At 39.5% G+C, this 20,245-nt stretch overlaps 1 protein-coding gene across 4 annotated transcripts in view; it reads left to right on the top strand.

The window, feature by feature from the left end:
• Positions 1-20,245, top strand: part of NTRK3 (neurotrophic receptor tyrosine kinase 3) — a 445,036-nt gene that overhangs the window by 393,653 nt on the left and 31,138 nt on the right. Inside the window, exons 16-17 of one of the 4 annotated variants that reach the window (XM_044665437.1) lie at positions 10,118-10,138; positions 13,225-13,245. The exons of 2 other annotated variants lie outside the window; for them this stretch is intronic. In XM_044665437.1, the coding sequence (XP_044521372.1) occupies positions 10,118-10,138; positions 13,225-13,245 (42 nt within the window). Of the gene's footprint in view, positions 1-10,117; positions 10,139-13,224; positions 13,246-18,009; positions 18,085-20,245 lie in introns of all 4 variants that reach the window. One more of the 4 variants, XM_044665436.1, reaches the window with a different exon arrangement.

Here is a 20,245-nt window from a genome sequence, read left to right as displayed (position 1 = left end):
CTTTCTTTCTTTCTTTCTTTCTTTCTTTCTTTCTTTCTTTCTTTCTCTCTTTCATGACAGAAGAGAGGTAAGGTGGTATGGGCTAGGAAAGTATGGTTAAATAAGTTGCCCAGGATCCCACAGCTAGTAAGTACCTGAGTGCTAATTTGAACCAAAAATATCTCCTCTCCAGACCTAGCTCTCTATCCACTGAGCCACTTAGCTGCCTTTCTTCAAAACTCTTTCCATTTCTTATTGTCTACTAATCAAATTTAAGGATCTGGCTAGATGACCTCTAAGATCTCCTTCAATTCTGTGATTCCTGAAGGAAAGAGGGAGTACATTCCTAGCATCTCCTCTTTCTAATTTATGGTTCTGAGTAGATGTTATTTATGAGCCTAACTCTCTCAAAGAGGTGTGCCATTTGTCACAAGGGGACAGGGAGAGAAAATGTGGATGGCTTCACAAAAACTTAGCAATTCCCCTAAAACAACTATTTGAAGCATGACCCACATCTTTACATACAAAAAGAAATATTCATGCAAAAATACATGCACGAATTCAAACCCCTAGCATCACAGATTTAGATTTTGAAGGCATTTCTATACCTATCCCACAGATGAGTTAGACTTATTCAAGTATATTATAAATTGGTAGCAAAATCATGCCTGAGTTCTGATCACCAGAGCTCTTCCTCAAATCTCTTAGAACCTCCAGTATTCCTTAACCTTCTGATAGCAGAGACTAAAAGGAAACACCACCAAGATGTCCCAGAAAGTCTTATTTTGCAACCCAGTTCTCATTTTTATAGAAAGTAGCTTCTTTCCCTTCTGATAAAGCTGGATTGTTGGAGCTACCCTGGATGTGGCAACCTATAAAGGAGTGATTGTCTGCTACTACTACTACTACCACCAGCACCACTACTACTACTTTTTTTTTTTTTTTGCTATAGTCCTTAAAACAAACTCTTTAATCACATTCATATCTTTACTGAATAGCTTCAGATCAGAGCATTCAATCTCACAACCTGTGGGCTGCTCCATGGTGGGGAGATGGGAAGGGACAGAGAGGAGGAAGAAAGTGAATCTGTGTCCTGGCCATGGGGCAGTGGTCCATACTCCCCTCCTCTGCTCCCCAGAATGGATTAATGGACATTTTTCTAGAGTAGTAACCAAAGTGACCATGGGAGAGGGAAGGAAAAGAAAGAAGAGAGATTGTGGCCTTTTTGTGGGAGAGCAGAAGAGAAAAACTAGTGCTAGAAGGATACTCCCTCAAGAATGACTGGCTTCAATGGTTAATTTAAAAATAGAGAGATTTGTTAAGTTGAATGCAAGTTGAATTATTGAATTGAATGATGGGGAGGCAGGTGCAGGTAGAGACACTCCCTCCTAGAGGAGACAGGGTTTAAAATTCTTATTGACAACAGGGGTTATATGACCAGAGATGAGTTGATGGGGTGATGTTACTACATAACCAGTGATGGGGTCATAGAATGATGTGTTGTGACTTGAAGGCAGAAGCCAGGGGAAAGGGGATAACCTGTGTAGAAGTACAAACAGAAGATGCTTATCAGAAGCAAACTGGGAAGTATATATCTGTTCATCAGAAAGTTAGGAGGGGCCAAAGGGAGTGCCTCTCCCAGAAACCCTTCTTATTGTACTGGCTTCTATTACTCAGGGTCAGCTTCCCTCAGCAATACAGGAATGCAAGGGAAAAAGGAGTTCCTTATGTACTTTAATACCTTTGGGGTTTTAGAGTGTTTAGGGGAAGCCCATACCCCCATATCAGCCTTATCCAACAAGACTGACCACTTCTGAAATTCTAGACAGTCTCAGAGAAATCCCCCCAGAACTTCCAGGAGTCTAACATAATCCCTACAATCACAGGAGAAGGGGATGTCTTTAAACAGCAGCCACATAGGTCCTTGTTCCCTGGGCAGGGGATGCTGACCTCTCTAGGTCTAATAGAAAAGAATATTGGTTCTCTACTGCCTGGATCCTGTTGGAGACTCCTTCAAAGTCATAGTAGTCCTCAATTCCAAAGTCGGGGGCTCCAGTAGGCTTTCAACACTGTTGTTGCTTATTATTATTATTAGCAGCAGCAGTAGTAGTAGAGACTTGTGATATTATTGTATTAGTGATTTCCAATGAGGAAAATCCTTCTTGTACTGACTTTCCTTTGGGGTCTCAGTTTCATCATCTATAAAATGAAGGTCCTAATCAAGATGACCTCTTAAGTGTCCCTTTCTCATCTAGATCTCTGAATGTATGAATATAAATCAGCAACTATCCTCTACTTTAAAGTCTTAGAGAGTTTTCTGGAGTAAGTAGTAACTTGCCAGGGTTCATATTGCCAGGAAATAGCAGAGATAAGATGTGGACCTTGGTCTTCCTCACTCAGAAGCTAGATTGTTATGTTCTTGTTATGCCACCATCGCTTCACGTTAGGATAATATACGTAACTATTCCTGGATGCCTTGAAATGTAATTAACTAAATACAACATGGGGGACCTACCTGAGATTATCATCAAATGAGATGATTCCTCCTAAAGGACCCAGCCAGGGTAGAGCAAGCCCCAACCAGCTTGGTGTCTTTAAATTGAACCTCAGTCCATGCCATTCCTAGGCTCCAAGAAGAGATAAGTAGAGCTTCCAGGCATCCTATGTGGAAGTCTTCCTTCAGTGGCAGCAACAGGTATGTCCTAGAGCTAAGTTCGGTTTCAGGTGATTTATATAAGATATTGTTGAGTACATAGCAGCTGAGGCCCTGGGAGAATGCAGTAATTTATCATATTCTGGGAACACTCTGAAGGATTCCATCTGAAAACTGACGCGATGTGACAGGTTCGCAGCTCTCTGCTGCCCTGTGTTTACTTAAATCTGTCGGGTCTAGGCGTTTGCTCACTGTTCACGCCTAGCACAGCTAAATGTAGATAACTGGGGATGCAGAGCACAGAGTGGTGTGTGTGTGTGTGTGTGTGTGTGTGTGTGTGTGTGTGTGTGTGTGCGCGTGTGTGCTTCCCCAGTGTGTATTCCAGAGCTGGGATTAACTCCTCCTTGTTTTCCTCCTCTTCCATTTTTAATCTCTTAAAACAAAGAAAAGCACCATCTGGCTCATGCATAAGTGGGATGCAAACGGTTTACAAAGGTGAACTGCTTAATTTCCTGTTACACATTTAGATAGAGAAAACAAACATTCATGTAACAAAGCAACAGAACGATTTATTCCTCTATTCTCTTAAGTCTATGCCTAAAGACAGATGCCTCCTTCCTTCCCTGGGAGTATCATTGTAGAGTCACATCAGTGGATCCTTTTAAACCTGACTAGTTTGTCAAAACAGAATTGTGCACCCCTGCTTTATGCACACCCAACTCCCTACCCCCCAAGCTTTGGGACTACACTAAACAGAAATTAAATTGAGGGTTAGAAAGAGAGAGCCTGGGATACACTGAAGGGGAAAAGGCCAAGATGTAAGATCCAGAATGTGAAAAGAAGGAAAGGAGAAACCAGTCTGTATTAAGCTCCTACTATGTGTCAGGCATTTTGCTAAATGCTTAGCAAAAAGTTGTCCTTTCTTCTTTAAATTTCTTTTATTTCTTTCTTTATTTTTTTAACCTTTACCTTCCATCTTGGAGTCAATACTGTGTATTGGCTCCAAGGCAGAAAAGTGGTAAGGAAGGGTAGGCACTGAGGGTCAAGTGACTTGCCCAGGGTCACATAGCTGGGAAGTATCTGAGGCCACATTTGAACCCAGGACCTCCCGTCTCTAGGCCTGGCTCTCAATCCACTGAGCTACCCAGCTGCCCCCCAAAAGTTGTCCTTTCAAGAGTTTTGATTTATACATTCATAGGAATCGTGTGAATTATTAACTCAGTGAAAAGAAATTCTCTGGATGAAAAGAAATTTTCTGGAGTGCTCTCTCACCCCCACTCCTACTTCACTCCCCAATCCACTAAACCATCTGGACATTCCTAAGGGAAGAAATAGAGCAAGTATTTCACTCAGGAAGACATTCATTAGAATGGAGGCTATCAGTGGCTCCCACATTGAATGCTTTCATAAAGAAAACAACTCAATGGTTTGCAAGGTACCAGGCATTTCAAGAAGAGATGTGTGTGTGTTGTGCCAGAGATGCCACATAAAGTCTATTCTGTGGCACGTAGGCAGGTTGCCACCTCCTTGAAACTCGTGTGACCTCCTTCCAACAATAGCCAGCTGCCAGGTCATAGCAGCTCCTTCCTGCCTCCATTTAAGGTTAGGAATTAGCGGGCATGAGCCACCTCTCTACTCCCAGCCTGGCACAATAGAAGGGATGGGTTACTGGCTCTACTGGGTATATGACTTTGGGTCAGCATTTCTGGCCTGACCGTGTATATAGGCAACCCCATTGGAGATGGGTCCAGCTTAGAGCAAGGCTGCTCTCAGAGTTCTGCCCTTCTCCTGGATGCTGCAGAAGAGGAGATTCCTCATAGACCCTTAGCTGAGAATGATAAATGCCCCTGAAAAGGAGCACAAACAGGGCAGTTTGCCTGTTAGCAGAATTTGGGGGCACACGCAGTGCCAGACCACTGACCTCATGTCAGAGACTTTATGAACCAAGCAGTGCCCCACATTGCTGGTTATCATCCCAACGTGCATCCCGCCACATCAGGGCGCTGAGGTTCCTGCATTCACGCTCACCCCAGACCGTATTTGCTGCCTGTTTGTTTGGCAGGATTGCAAGAAGCTCAGAGCGGTGGGAAACCCGCTTTCTTTCTCCCATTATATGCAATTTACTCTGCTTTACCAAGGATTGGAGACTTAGATCACTGGCTGTCTTGGCTCTAACAAGATAACCTTCAGAGACCAGGCTCCTCTTGTCTCCTGTGGGAAGTCATTGGTTCTCTGGTGGGGTGAGGTGGATTGGTGCGAGCAGGGCTACTTCTGTGTCGGTGGTAATTAGTGAAAGTTGCCTTACATCCTTCAGCCTGAGGTAGGGAGAGAGGATACCCCAACACGAATCAAGAATAGTGAGGAATACGGTGGGGGAACCAGCTGAATTTAACATTGGAAGCAACAGGACCCATTGCTTAATGATTTGGCACAGAAAGAGTTTGCCTTGCCTGCTTGTTGGACATAGTCTCAGTCCCAGGTGAATGCCTGAGGACAGATGAATGACACTGTAAATCAGGAAATAAAAGGCCAATGCGGAGCAGCCACTATGGCCATAGCCCTTGCCAGAGGTTCTGTTCTGTGTCTAGATGTTAGAGTAAACAGGTCTTGAGGGGAGTTTGGAAAAACAACAACAACAATAACAACAAACTTACGTGTTGAAGGTGCACCAGACAGCAGAATGGATGGCAAATTAAGGTATGCAATCCAACTCCATTTCTAAAACTGAAAAACAACAGTGAGTTCAGTTAAGTGCAATTTTTAATATTTTGGCTTGGAAGGGCATAATGTAGAGCAGTGGTTCCCAAACATTTTTGGCCTACTGCCCCCTTTCCAGAAAAAATATTACTTAGCGCTTTTGAAATTAATTTTTTTTAAATTTTAATAGCAATTAATAGGAAAGATAAATGCACCTGTGGTCATCACCGCCCCCCCCCCAGGATTGCTGCAGCATCCACCAGAGGGCGGTGGTGCCCACTTTGGGAATCACTGATGTAGAGGAAAGAACACTGGACTAGAAATTAGGAGATCCGAGTTCTTCTCCAAGGTCTGCTCTCTTCTTGCTGTGACATCATAGACAAGTCAGAACTTCTCTGAAACTCATTTTTTTTCATTTGTTAAATGGGAGATTTAGGATTGGTGGTTTCTAAGGTTTCTTCTGGTTTTAACCTGTTGCAATTAAAAATCTTGGATAGTGATATGTTTGGGTGTGAGACTGTACGTGAGTGTTTGTTTATATATTCATATATATGTATGTATGTGTGTATATATTTTAGGTTCAGAAACCTAGGAAAATGTTGGAATAAGACTTAGCTGAGAGTCAATTTGATAAAGTGAAGACACCGGCCAGGCCTCTGTGTTTTGTGCTCTTGTGTTTTTTTTGTTTTTTTTTTTAATCTCTTGATGAAAATGAGGAAATGAGGACCTCGTCGTCTGCTTTAAACTGATTTGTATACATTATCCCCTATGAAATGAAATTCCAAGATTTGGTATGCCATTTTCACTCTTCCTCCATATTTACATTTCTCTTTAAAATGTTTCTCTTAAAAGCAACCCTTTTTAGGAGGCTCTAATTGGGTCATGGTTTCCTGGTATTTTCTCAAGAAAGATAATTCTTCTAATCCTTCCTATCATGTTGTTCTCCTACCCCACCCCCTCTTTCAGTTCAGCTTTCACTTCTTTAGATGTCCAATTTTTATTCATGGGGATGGGGGTTGTTTCTATTTAGTGTCTGCTAGATGATGCTGAAGGAGTTCATCTTATGGATGTGGGCTGTGGACACATAATATAAGGAAGGATGGTGGTGAATCATTTTCTTAGATCAAGGAACATACCTCCAGGGTACCAATGTGAGCAACTCCTTCCTAGGGTCTGGACTAATGGTTGGAGATGTACTAGATTGTGAGGTAAAAAGCAAATCAAAACAAAACATGGGATTTGGGATTGAGATGATGTTTTAACTTTGAAGAATTTTTAGAATAGTATATTGACTAGGGTAAGGAATAGGAAAGACCCCCAGGAGACTTGACCTTCACCTGCTTGTAAAAACAAACACCAAAAAAAAAAAAACACATCAGAAAAGAAGCTGGGATTCAGTCCTGCTTGCTAATAACTAGCAATGTGGCCACAGACAAGCCATTTATAGTCATCTATAAAATGAAGGGATTGGCTTAAAAAGACTCTTAAGATTTCTTCCAGCTCTACATGGTTGGAATTTTATGGATTTTATTGTTCTTGTTCTGTTGAGTTTCTTGTTAAAACTAAGGGCAACAATTCAGAATAACAGCGACAAATATAGTAATATGCTGGTTTGCTAACATGCTTCATATTTCACAACATACTTTTGGCTGAAAATTCAGACTTTGCCCTCTATATTTTCTTTCCCATATTCTGGTCTTATCTTGTTGAGCTTCTTGATGGTTAGGTTGTAGATACCTCTATACAGAAATAATTGCCATTCAAGAAATCTCTGCAGTACTAAGGGATGCCTAATTTTTCTGGGGAAATTGGTTATGGGGCTTTGAAAAGAGGAGAATGAAATTCTGAATAAGTTTACTGCAAAGGCTGGGATTTAAACCTAATACCCAAGTCAGCAGCTGGTCCATGAATTGCAGACAGTAGTTCAGTTCAGTTCAATCTGATGAACCTCTATGAAGCACCATCCACAGTTCTAGATTCTGAATCAAGAGTATCTGGGTCCAATTCTTGCTCACTTCTGAAATATATAGACTAGGACACTGGGCAAACCAACCTTACAGTGCTTCTAAGCAACTTTCGAAGATTGATTAAGTTATAGAATAGTGGCTGAACTGCGGGGAGTTTCTTCATTGGAAATGCTCCACACTATCAAAATCACAGGTCTAGATCTCTTCCCCCATCTTCCCTAAAAAAGAGGCACCATGCACTGTACTAGGCACTGGGAAATCTAAAGCAAGCAAGCAAACAAACAAACAAAAATAATTCTTTCCTTCAGGTAAGTAAATACAAAAGATTTAAAAGGCAAATGTAATTTTAAGGAAGGGAACATTCTCAACTTGGGGAATCAGAAAGCTTCTTATGAGAGATGGTACTTAAACTGGGCCTAGAAGGGAGCTAATTGTTTCAAAAAGTGGAGGGAGAACATTTTAGGTGTGGAGCCAGCTTGTGCTATCCATGTTAATGAAGTATCTGGAGATAGGAGATAAAGATGTTGAGAAGTAAAGGATGAGAAAAGTTTCTGCCTCACATAATTAGCATTTCTTTTTTTTGGTAAAGAATATGTTGTGGTTATGAGATCTCTTATATAGTTGCCTTTTCCAGTGTTTCCCTACAAAACTCAATTCAACGCAACAAACATTTTATCCTGAGTATAGAAGTCCAAAGTATTGTGTTAGGGACTAGTTTTATGAAAACAAAAATGACAAAAAAAAAAGTCTCTAGCTCCAGGAAACTTTCATTTAATTGGCCAGATACTACACGTACACAGATAAGTAGAATGCAAAGATATTTTTGGAGGAAGTAAACATTGGCAATTTGTGAGTAGGTAGGTAAGAGAAGGGTTCGCAGAGGAGATAGTGCTTTATTTCTGACTTTAAAGGAGACACATCTTTTGAGAGGCAGAGATGGGAAGGGACTGTGTTTCCAGCATGAGATCAGGGATGGGGGCAATCTGTAGAGAAGGAGAAGAATCTGTGATGGGTTGGGGTATATAGCTCATAGTCCATTTTGCCTGGAATGTAGAATGCATAAGTGGAGAATTGTTTGAAATAAGACTAGATAGGTAAATCAGAGCCAGATTATGGAGGGGTTTACATGTCAGCTTTAGGAGTTTGTCTTTAACCCTAGATGTCACGAGAGAATCATAATTGGTGTTATATTTTTGAGCAATGGAATGACATGGCCAGTCCTGTGTCTTAAAACAATATTTATAAATGCAGGATTAGAATGCATTCTTTATTACCTTTTCAGGGCCCCTGCTCCCTTCTCTTAATCCTATTCTTCTCATATTCCTCACAAAGAGGCTGGTGGCTTCCTTTAGAAGGTCCCACTTCATGTACTCCTTTTTCAGATATTGTGGTGGACTATCCAGGAAATCAGTGGGAGCTCTGAAGTATAAGTTATGGTCCATGCCTGAGTTTTAGAAACTTTTTGCTGTTTGGCTGTGACCTTGAATAGGAATAACAGTAAGGTTTAGGGTCAGCATGGGTTTTTCTGGTTGAATATCAAGCCACTGTATCCCAGGAGTGGCAGAAACTGTCAAGGAAATGCCAGACCATTCAATTTTAAAGAAGCATGAAGTTGGGAAGAATCTTAAAATGTCATCCAATTCACCCCCACTGACCTCAGGCAGGACTGTACTCAAATTATCCCAGACAGATGGTTTGCTTGTTTTATTCCCAGACATCTCTAGGGATAGACATTCCACAGGTTTCTTCAATTGTTACATTCAAGATATAACATTTTTTGTTCATTGTGAGTTCACAATCATGTCTAACTTAGACTTTCTACTATAAAATAAATACATTTCCTCTTGTCTCCTTAATAGAGATGGAGAGTATTTATAATATGATAAGTCATTAATTCTTTAAGGGTAGAGATTATTTCATTTTTTACTTTGCATCAAAAGCACTTTGCATATAATAGGTGCCTAATAAATATTTGTTGAATTGAATGAAAACAGGAAAATGCTTGAAGGAATATTAATGAAGCAAATATGAGCACTTTCTCTATTTCATAAAGTGTTTCTTTCTCCTTTCCTCCTTCCTTCAGATTATCTGGTAGGAATGTTATTGATGAAGTCATTATTAGAACAAACAGATATTTTTTCCTTTTGAGATGCTAGTTCTCTTTTTTGGAGCAATTTCCTATCAGCCAATTAATTAGTCGTCTGACAAAACTTTGATTAAATGCTTACTATGTGTCAGGCACTATGACAGGTGCTATGTGTACAAAACTTAAATAGCCCCCACCCTCAAGGAACTTGCATTCTACTGAGAATATTGTCTTTTCTCCCATTTAGCTGTCCATATATTGCTGTGATTTGGAAATATGGTGATCTAATAACTAGTGAGAGAGGTCCGTGGATGAGTATGGTATTGTACTCTGTCAACATTATCCCCTTGGAGAAAGTTGTTTGAACACAGAAGATGATGATGATAGATTTTATAGTGGAATCAGAGGGATTCTGGAGTAGAAGTAGTTGGAATAGGGAGGTTACAAAAGTGGTACTATTAGATTCTAAACCCAACCACAGGGAAAGAGAAAAGAGGGCTGTAGAAGAAAAGAGGTGTTGATAAAGATGGTGGGTTGGGAGCCAGGGAAGGGAATTATTTTCTACCTTAAACTCAGTGTGGTAATTCTCTTAGGTTGGTAGAAATATGTGTTTAATAATTTGAGTTTTATTTTCTGTGTGAGAGGCCTTTTTATTCTAAAAGACAAATTAAAAATACAACATATAAAGATACATAAATTTCCATACAAATATCTTCCTTACCAGCAGTAATTAAGATATTTGCATGTAGAGGGAACATAATTATCCCTTGACTTATTTCTGTTTTGAGAATTGTGTCTCACTTCTGATCTGTTTTTTAAGCCAAAGTCTTTGAACTCAGCCTGCAACTTAATATGAGGAGAATGAGGAAAAGATGGGGCAGGACTACAGGCAAAGATGGAAAATATTAGTCTCAATTTTTTTTAACTTTGTTTCTGAAATCAGTGATATACAAAGGATTGGGGTTGGGATAATGGGGGCAGGAAGAAGACATAAGTGACAGTATTAGATTTTACACTCAACCACAAGGAAAGAGGACAGTGGGTTGTAGAAAAAAAAGATCATTTAGCCCAACCAGGCTAGTTGAACCTGACAAGTTGAACCCCAGAAATAAAAGTTAATGGGATTCCCGTGAAGTACAGCACAAAATAACTAGTGAATACATTAAATGTAAAGGACTTTATGTTTGGTTAAAAGCTTAGACAACTTCTATGAGGCTGAGATTCTAAAAGATGAGGATAGAGAGTACAGAACAAAGAGAAAGGGGTAGACATTGTAAAAAGGTTACCATTAACAATAGGAGTGTAGTAGAATTAGCTCATACTGGTGAAAGCCAATTGTTAAATTTCAGTGGGAGCAATTATAACTTGAAAATCAGCAAGCCCTATAAATCACAACCTGATTTCTTTTTTAGCTCATTGACTATACTTAAGAAAGTAACAGAACAAATGTTAGTAATGTAAATTAAATGTGTCCTGAGTACACTTTTCCCCCTTAAAGCTGATTGTTAAACATTTATTATCACTCTCCTAATTAGGGCTCTCCAAAAGTATAATGGACAACCTTGGGAGGTAATGGGGCATCCCTTTCACTGGATGTCTTAGAGCAAATGCCGGCTGATGGCTTGCTGCATATATAGGAGGTGTTCTTCTCCAGAAATGGATTGACCTACATGGCCACCAAGGTCCCTTTTATTTCTGTGATTCTTAGTGATGATTATTCAACTTGGGAAATACAATCATTCTGACATGGTTTGTTTGTAGTATCTTAGGAAAAAGAAAGTGATTTTATTTTGCTAAGACATCTGCTGACTATTGTTCAAAGTTATTTCTCTGCATTGGATAATGGGCCTTTAAAGGGTTGCTGGGGTACAGGCCAAGCAGAGAGTGAATAAAGAGGAAACATCAAATAAGTCTAAATGAGGTTTGCTAAAGGCTGGATCTTTTTCATTTTTGTATCCACCATGACCCCTACTATGGGGAGACAATATGACATGGTGGGTAGAGAGGGGCCTTGATGCCAAAAAGTCCTGGATTCAAGTTTTTTCTCTTTCATACTAACCTTATTTATGATCATAGGCAAGTCCCTTAGTTAAGGATGAATTGTTGATTTACGTTAGTGGAGAGAATTTCTGTACTAGGTTTTACTTTAGATAATTTTAGAGTATGAACTTTGAAATAGGCAATTACAACAACAGTTAGAGCAATGTCTCCAATATCTGGTGGTTCTAGTTTGATTTGCTTCATGTTAGCTGTTCTTTCTTAAAAGGGAAATTCAGAGGCAGGTGGGTGGCTCAGTGGATTGAGAGCCAGGCCTAGAGATGGGATGTCCTAGGTTCAAATCTGCTCTCAGTCAATTCCTAGCTGTGTGACCCTGGGCAAGTCACTTCCCATTGCCTAACCCTTACCACTCTTCTGCCTTGGAATCAATAGAATATTGATTGTAAGACAGAAGGTAATGGTTTTAAAAAATGAGGGGAAGTCAAGGTTACTTCTGAGGTCTTGAAAATAAAAACTGAGAGTGGAGATGAAAATTGGATTACCCCAGCACCTATTGTCACTTTATCCTTTGATCTATATTGAAAGGGTGAACTGCACATAATAGTTGTTTAAACAAAGCATTTCTTGATTTGAAAGAATTTGATTTGTAGTTTCGAAGATAAATTTTCCAGAGCCATATTGCTCATGGAAGCTGTGAGGGGAATCATTTCCTCTCTTCTACTGAGCTATTACCTCGATGGCCTTCACTAGCTTCATTAATACCAGGGTCTATTCTTCTTCTCTGCTCACTCATGTCTCTCCTTACCAACCCTCCAAAGGGGCTCTAGCATTCTCAGGTGGCCCTTCATAGCTTTCTACTAGCCAGGATGAAACTATTATTACCTTTGTCAGTGTTTTGATATTCACTTGACTTTAATCCATAGTGGTGTTATTTGATCTTGTTCACAGCCAAAAAAATTATTCCTCTTTTCCTTTCTCTACCTTGGCACCAAGAATTTACTTATTCTATTCCATAGTCATTGAACTTGTTCTTGAGTTTCTTTTGGCAAAATTTCAGCCTAGACTAGCTTGAGTGGTTAGCTTGAGTGGTGCTCCATTTCCTCAGGAGAAGAGAGCAATGAAGTTGGTGGTAGAATGGCAAAAAGAATACTAGATTTGGAGTCAGAGCCGTGGTTCTGTCCCTTGCTACCTCTGTGACCTTGGACAGGTCTAATCTCTCTGGGCTTCAGTATCTTCAGCTCTCTGAACTGATGACTTCAGAGGTCACTTATAGCTCTTAATTTATGACTCTATGATTCCACAATGTAGGTATACATTGTGCAAATGAGACATCATTGGGGGATCAGGTTCAGATGCAGCATAGCTGTGATAGTTTTTTCTTCTAGACTTATAGTGTATGTGGTTTAGATAAGAGTTTTCTTTCTTCATTGAGATTTTTTGTTTATAGACATATCCATTCATTAGTTAATGAGCTTATATATTTCCAGGACTAAAGCTGGTAGAGACTGAATAAAGAGAAAACTTTAGATGGGACTGAATCTACTTTATACTACCCATTCTCTTCTTGTTTAGAGTCTTTGTTTGAGTTGAGTAACTCTTAGTTGAACTACCCAACAAACCAGTTACCAAGGCCACAGATGATCAAGAAATAGATGTAATGGAATGTAACCACAACCATCCAGTCATGGGGAGAGTTTCAAAAGAGCAAAATGTCATTTCAGAGAATAAGACCCAGATGAGAAATATTCCAGAAAGAAAATATGCCTCTTCCAAAAGCCACCCAGACAGGAGAGTTGGGTGAAAGCGTCTCACTTCCTTGCTTGTGGCTGCTTCTTTAACTGCACCGTTTCACTTTTTGGTGTGAAGTATTTTATTACAATGGAAAAAATCATAAACCTGTGACTAAATCTCCTGTTCAGCATATTTATATGTGCCTTTCTGATCCTTTTCTACAATTTAAGGACAAGTCAAATAGAGGAGAAAGTTCAACGAATAGGTCATGCCATCACCTTTGCTTCTTTCAAAGAAACTCTCACTGCTTACACATGTGATTTACATGGATTTTTGCCACTAGCTATGCTTTATATTTAGTTTTTAGTCTTGTTATTTTGGTCACCTGAAAATGGATTTCTTCCTAGGTTTTGCTTCTGTTTGGTTAGGAAAGCATGAGTGTGCACATTTGCAATTCACCTAGTCTGGTGACTTCTCATATTAAAGTAGACAATTTTCTTCTATAAAAAGGAAACACAGATGTTGCATTCTCTCTACATTTCTATAGTTCCTGGTCCAATAGCGAGAACTTTTCATTTCCTGGACCCCTAGGAAATACATGAAATTTCATATAGCCCCATGTGGCTCACTACCCTGTTGGTTCGAGACCTGCAGATGTAAATTCTCCTTCCTCTGTGGTAAATGAACCTGACTTAGTTACCTAGCTAATTTGTTGCACCAACATGACACAGAACCCATCATCCTTTAAAAGCATGTCTATAGTTCAATTCATGCTTCATTTTCCCCTCATATTCTATTGACCTGCAACTCTACTCTCTAGCTATCATTTACCAACATGGTTACGCTGCTAACCACATTATTACTGATCATTTTTACAAGGACTCTAATTCATTTCTTGCCCTCTCAGACTACAATCTCCTTTTTAGTCACTTCCATTGCTTCTTCAATCCCAATGACATATTCTCTTCTTTACTGTGACCATAAGTCTATTGACATTATCTACTGCCAGCAAACCATTGACCTTTATTTTTGGTATCCTGAATCCTCCGGTAACCTGGACATTCTTTTTACTACCCTGAATTCTCCTTACATTCTTTTCCTTCTGTCATTCCCAGTTCACCATATCCCAGTCCTAGATCAGTGTCATTGCCTACTTACTTCTTATTCTGCAGTGTTGTTTATTAGAGGAAGTTCTAGAACATTATCCACTTGGTCTACCATACTCTAGACAGAAATTTTACCATCATTTCTTCAAAATAATGTTGCTGCTTCTCTGCTATTTATTCCTTGGCTCACATTTCCTTTTATGATTCTTACCTTCTTATTTCTACCTCTCAGTCTTCTTCCCTTTCTTCTCCCAAATGTTTCCCCATACAAATCTTCTAAAACTACTCAAAAATTTTATAATAATTTCTCCATTCATCATCCTCCCAATACTTTACTGCTGCTTATTATTTTGCATTGATTCATTGTGGCAAAAGAGCATTGGCCTCAATGACCTTAAGAATATCTGAATACTAGTCATTAATAGTTGTGTATTCTTGGACAAATCACTTAATCTCTCTGAGCCTCCCTTTCTTTTTTCTATAAAATGTATAACCAAAGGTATGTTGATGAAAGTTTAATAACTGGCTCCCCCACAAAAAATGAAGTATGAATGGCCCACTTTTAAATATAATCTGCACTATTAACATTTACCATCACTTTCTTAAGTTGAGATAACAAAGCAATAAATCAAGACCTATTTTATAGCATTTGCTGATTTCCATGGTGTAAATGTTAATACTGAAAATTTAACAGTAGGTTTTTGTGAGCCAGGACAACTGGGCTCCCACATACTATTACAAAGTAAGTATTGGATTATGAAAGTTTAGAGGCCTGGAGCTATTCTTGACCCTCTCTATATAACTAGCTTAGTGATCTGGGGCAAATCATTAAATATCTCTAGGTAACAATCAACTCATTGATAAAATTATCAAGTTGATCCTGGTAACTATTAAGTCACTTTCTATTCATTTGTAAAGTAGTGCAGAAATTTATCATTCTGTAATGTATATAAAAGTGCTGTGAAAATTGTGCATATCTAAGTTATTTTTATAACAAGCAAATCACTGTACTAGGCACATATTTAACAAGAGATATAAAACATCAGGCAAGATTACAAAGCTACTCCCCATTCAATTTCAATAAATTCACATCTCTGCATCCATTTTGTCACCTTTTTCTGATGCCTCAGAAGAGCAGATTTCCCTTTTCTACTTTTTCACTGGTCCCCATCTCTTGCTGCTTTGTGACCATCTTGTTCTCTCTCTGATATTCTTTTAAAACCCCTTAAAAACAGGGGTGTGTTGGTAAATATTTAACAGCCATCTCTCTGGGGGAAAATGTATTCATGAGATAATTTAAGTTTAATTTGCATTGTGAACATTTTCTCCATCGTTTTTTAAGGACTAGATAATTAACAGAACCACAAAATAGTCCCTGTTTTGTAGCACTTGTTGACTTTTAAACTGTAAATGTTCACGCTGAAAATTTAACAATTGGTGCTCATGAGCTAATTTAACTTGGCTCTAAAACCCCTGTTTAAATTTCTGCCTCTCCTTTCTACCTTTAAAAATCATTCTCTGACTCTATTACTTCTTTTAACTCCCATTTCTTTCATACTTTTCATGGCTAACCCTCAGGAAGAAATAGTCCATAATATCTACTACCTCAAATCTCTTGTTGGCAACATCCTCGGTAATACCCTTCGAAAATCTGGTTTTGCTTTTGCTTACCATGTTGAAATTGCGTTCTCTAAGGGCATCAATAATCCACACATGGCCAAATCAGATAGTCTTTACTCACTTGTAATTCTTCTTGAACTTTTGGTTGGATGATTTAGAAGTCATGGAACTCCGAGGTCAATCTAGATAAATGCCCTTTTAAAAAAAATCCTTCCTTAAAATTTTCCACTTTGATCTCTGCAACATTTCCCTATCTTAAAAAAAATTACATTTGTTTTGTTTCTTCTGCTAGCTCTTCTTTTTTCTCCCACTCATGCTTAAGGGCTCTAGTCTTATGTTTCTACATATGTCTTTGGGGAATTGACTCCAAAATCTATACCTCCAACCTCCCCTTTTTAGCTGCCAATAGAAATTTCCATTAGGTTACTCCACAAGCACCTGCAACTTAACATGCTGAAAAATCAAGCTCCCCTTCTTTCTCTTGACATAGACATTCCTCCTCAAACTTAGCCATTCCTATCAAAGACTTCTCTACTCTTTCACTCCAGGGCTTGTGACCTTGGTTGGAGTCATTTGGATCCTTTCTTTTTCTTACCACCCACATGCAATCCATGGCCAATTCTCCAAACTCAGTTTTGCTCCTCCCTTTATATTTTTACAGCCACTGGCTTAGTCTGTGCTTTAATCATCTCACACCTGGTTTTCTATAATGGTCTCCAAGCTATTCTTTTTACTTTCCTATTCTCTAGTTTCAAATTCTCATCATTCAACTGTATACTCATGCAAGTTTCCTTCATATGCATTACCTATTTTGGAGCTTTTAGGGACTTATGGTGGCCTGTCATTGAACACCTAGACCCAGTCTTCAAGACTTTCTACTGATTTACCAATTTCCTGTCTCCTAACTCTTATATGAGCACCCTTTTTAGCCAAACAAATCTGCTTGCCATCCCCACTTCATGACTTCATTTTCCCTTACACATAATTCCCATGTTCCCATATTAGTGCCTTTCAGCTGTGTTTTCCCTTCCTGTCATCTTCCTTCTCTCCATCTTCCCTAACCCAGCACAAAACTCACAACTGCCTTTGGCCAGATAGTGTCTTCAGCTAACCCCATCTATTTTTGTTCACTTCTCTGCTCAGCATCCCATCAGTTCTCTACTAATGCTACATTAATTTGCATTGGTTAATCCATCGTATCATAAAAATGTACTTCTGTTATTTCCCATGTGAGTCTTCTGTCTCCGCAAGTAGACTGTGAAGGCTGCAGTTATATCTTCTGTAGGATATCTAGAATCTATATATGTATTTAATAAAAGTCACCTATTAAACTTATCACAAAACAGCTTTATAGGCCATTCTATTAGAAAAAGTTTGGCTCAGTAGTTCATTTTCAAGAGAAATGTCTGTCCCTTCACTTTTCCCAACAATATGGTGGAATGTCACACAGCTATTCAGCCTCTCTTTTCAGAGGAAATGAACAGGGCCTTTTTGTCTCCTCAGTGGCTAGAGAGACTCCTTAAAGTTAGGACAGCACCATTACTGGAAAGGGTAAACTGGCCAGGATGAAAAAAAAGACCTTTTTCACACTGACGAATTTTAAAGGGTAAAATACAGGGGACTCTGAGGATAAACGTTGCCTTAGTGTAACTGTAAAATTCTTCTACACAAGTGAACTAAGGCAACCAGCTTCCTTTTAATGGACCTGGCTGGCCTGGCTGAGAGGCATCCCCTGGTCAGGAGGAAGGCTGTATTTTTTGAAAAAGGCCAACTGCATTCTCAAGATACTAAATCAAATCAATGGGGGCATCGACTCCAGTATTATCAGTTGGCTACTGAATTCCTTGATAAAGACAGAGCATTGCCTGGAAGTGTTGCAATTTCATGTCTGCCCAGCCACAGAGGGTGAGGGGGAGAATCTCTGACTGAGAACCTGAGCTGAGAAACTGAGGCTCTGTGGTGAGCTCTACCTCTTTAGAAGCTATTTAGCATTACTGGTGGCATTGGAGAGCTATGAGGAGGTTGTGGCTAGGGGAAGGAATACTGTTCAGTTAAAGACCCACCCTCTCCCTTCTTCTCCCTTCTTTCATCCTCCCATGCTTCCTTCCTTTCCCCATTTCCCTTCTCTTCTCTTTTTCCTCCACCCCGTTCTCTTCTCCCATTCACTGTCAGGAAGGGCCAAGCCGGAAGGGGCAGTTCAGCACCACGTGGCAGCGGCAGAGGCTAGCAGCACCAGCAGCTACAACAGTGAGTGTGGATTTCACTTCCTGAGACCAGGGGTTTCTGGGCAACTCACAAACTGGCCAGTGACTGCCAAGGGGCTTTGGGGTGGACATAGCCCCAGATGCTCTTCTGCCTTCTCTCTGGCATCACGTTCTCCTCCACACTACCTACCAAAGGAAGTTACTCCACTTGTTCTTGACATGTGAAATCCAGTCATCTTATAGGGGAGATGAACTGGGCACCCATTCCAGACTGTGTAAGGCAAACCTGTGAAATGATTAGCAGAGATTAAAGGACCTCCTGGGACTCCCTCCAGGGCTGGGTGTGTGGTAGGGATTAAAGAAGCCTGAATGGAAGTTGACTTGGCCACTTTCTTGCATTTAAGGAGTTAGAGCGGCTGGGCTTTGCAGAGTGAGGGCAATCATGAATATTATACCCCAGGTCCTTTACCTGGTGTAGCAAATACTTTGAAAAAACTACAGTTGCCCCCTATGTTGGTTATAAGATATAAGGGGATGTGTATGGATGTTGCAATAAATTTTGTCACAGAAACTGTGATCAGAAACTTAGCTCTGTCCCCAAGTTATTTCCCAAAAAAACATATAGAAGAGGATTGTCTCCATCCCCTTTTAAATCCCTCTCACAGTCTGTGGATGGAAAGACTGCATGAAATATGGTAAAAGCTGAATTTGATTGTTTCCTTTCAAAAGACTCTATTCCTCCCCATGTTTTCCCTTTCCTTGTTTTGAAGGATCCTTCCTCTTCTCTCCTAATTGAATTTCACAAGTATTCATAAGTCACTTATTGTATAATCAGCACTGTGCTAGGCACTGGGAACACAAAGACAAAAATAAGACAGTCCCTGACCTCAAGGAGCTTTTATTCCTAAGCTAATTGGAAAATGGTAGGGGGGGGGGTAGATTCTGTAGTGCATTCATTTTTTTTTCCATGGAAATCAGCCCCTATGTGTAAAAGCCCGGTATGTTGGCTTGCTTTCTTCCAAGGTACCTACTAATACAGAGAACTGAATGTGGGTGATGTGGGTGAGTTAATGTTGCTATGAGAACCTTCCTAGCTTAATTCCCTGACAATATTTCAAATGTGCAGTTTGAATGCTGTGTTAATGTTGGGCTGGAGATGATTTGAGTGTTCCTCTCTCTTTTTCCACTTTCAGTGATTTTTTTAAAAACACACAGCCTTTTTTGGTGGGGAGGGGGAGACAGTTTTATCAAATTCAGTTTCTCCCAAGAGCACATTTTTTAAAGGACATATTACCCTAGTATGTGGGATGTATGCTAGTGAGAACACCTACTTCAAAGCTTTGGATTTTTAGCTAACAGATGCATGTATCTAGCATATAGCAAATCAAATGTGTGAGGCAGGCTAGTAGGAATTTTGAAAGCAGGCACATTAAGAGAATAATTACTCTCTGCCCACATTTTTAAGATAGCATTTGCATTTCTACTTCCATTCAGGTCAAACTCTTGGTTTCTTGTTGGGTGGTTTTTAGACAAAATGTGAGGTTGGACAAATGAATTCCCTCATTACCTCCTCCCCTCAAAAAGAAAACAGTATAATTATTTTCATTCTTACATAGATTCAAGCAGGCAGCCATAGCTGCCTTTTAAAAGAAAGTCATAGAATCATATGATCATAGAATTTCAGGACTAGAAATTCCTAACCTAAAGTCCAGGAATGTATTATTTTTTTAAAAAGCTAGCTGGCTAGCTAACTATATTTCAATATAATTGGTTTCCTTGGCAATTCTATGTATTTTTATTTTATGCACTTAAAAACACTCTTCTGAGAAGGAGTCCAGATGTTTCACCAGAGTGCCAAAACAAGGTTAAGAAGCCCATTCCTGCTCTTTGGGCCAGAGTAAATCTGGGAAAGTTGGGTTTGAAAAGAAAAGTGTTCAGCAAGTTCTGAATTGGGACAACTTAAATTGGAAAATCGAATGGTGCTTGCACTGGAAGTATAAGGTCCAAATCTACTAGAAATATCATTTATTAGAACTGGGGAAGCATTTGATATAGGGTATATCTGATGGAGACCACCTTCATTGATAGAAGGAATAGTAGTCAAGGATTATAGACACTGTGAAATGTGTCTGTTTCAAGTAGCCTTATGAAATATATTCAAATCTCTGGGCTTCACCAATCACCCCATTCACTCTAGCTCTCAA

The sequence above is a fragment of the Gracilinanus agilis genome, chromosome 2 (assembly GCF_016433145.1).
Source record: "Gracilinanus agilis isolate LMUSP501 chromosome 2, AgileGrace, whole genome shotgun sequence".
NCBI lineage: Eukaryota > Metazoa > Chordata > Mammalia > Didelphimorphia > Didelphidae > Gracilinanus > Gracilinanus agilis.
The sequence above is the reverse complement of the archived record's forward strand: the minus strand, read 5'-3'. Positions and strand labels throughout refer to the sequence as shown.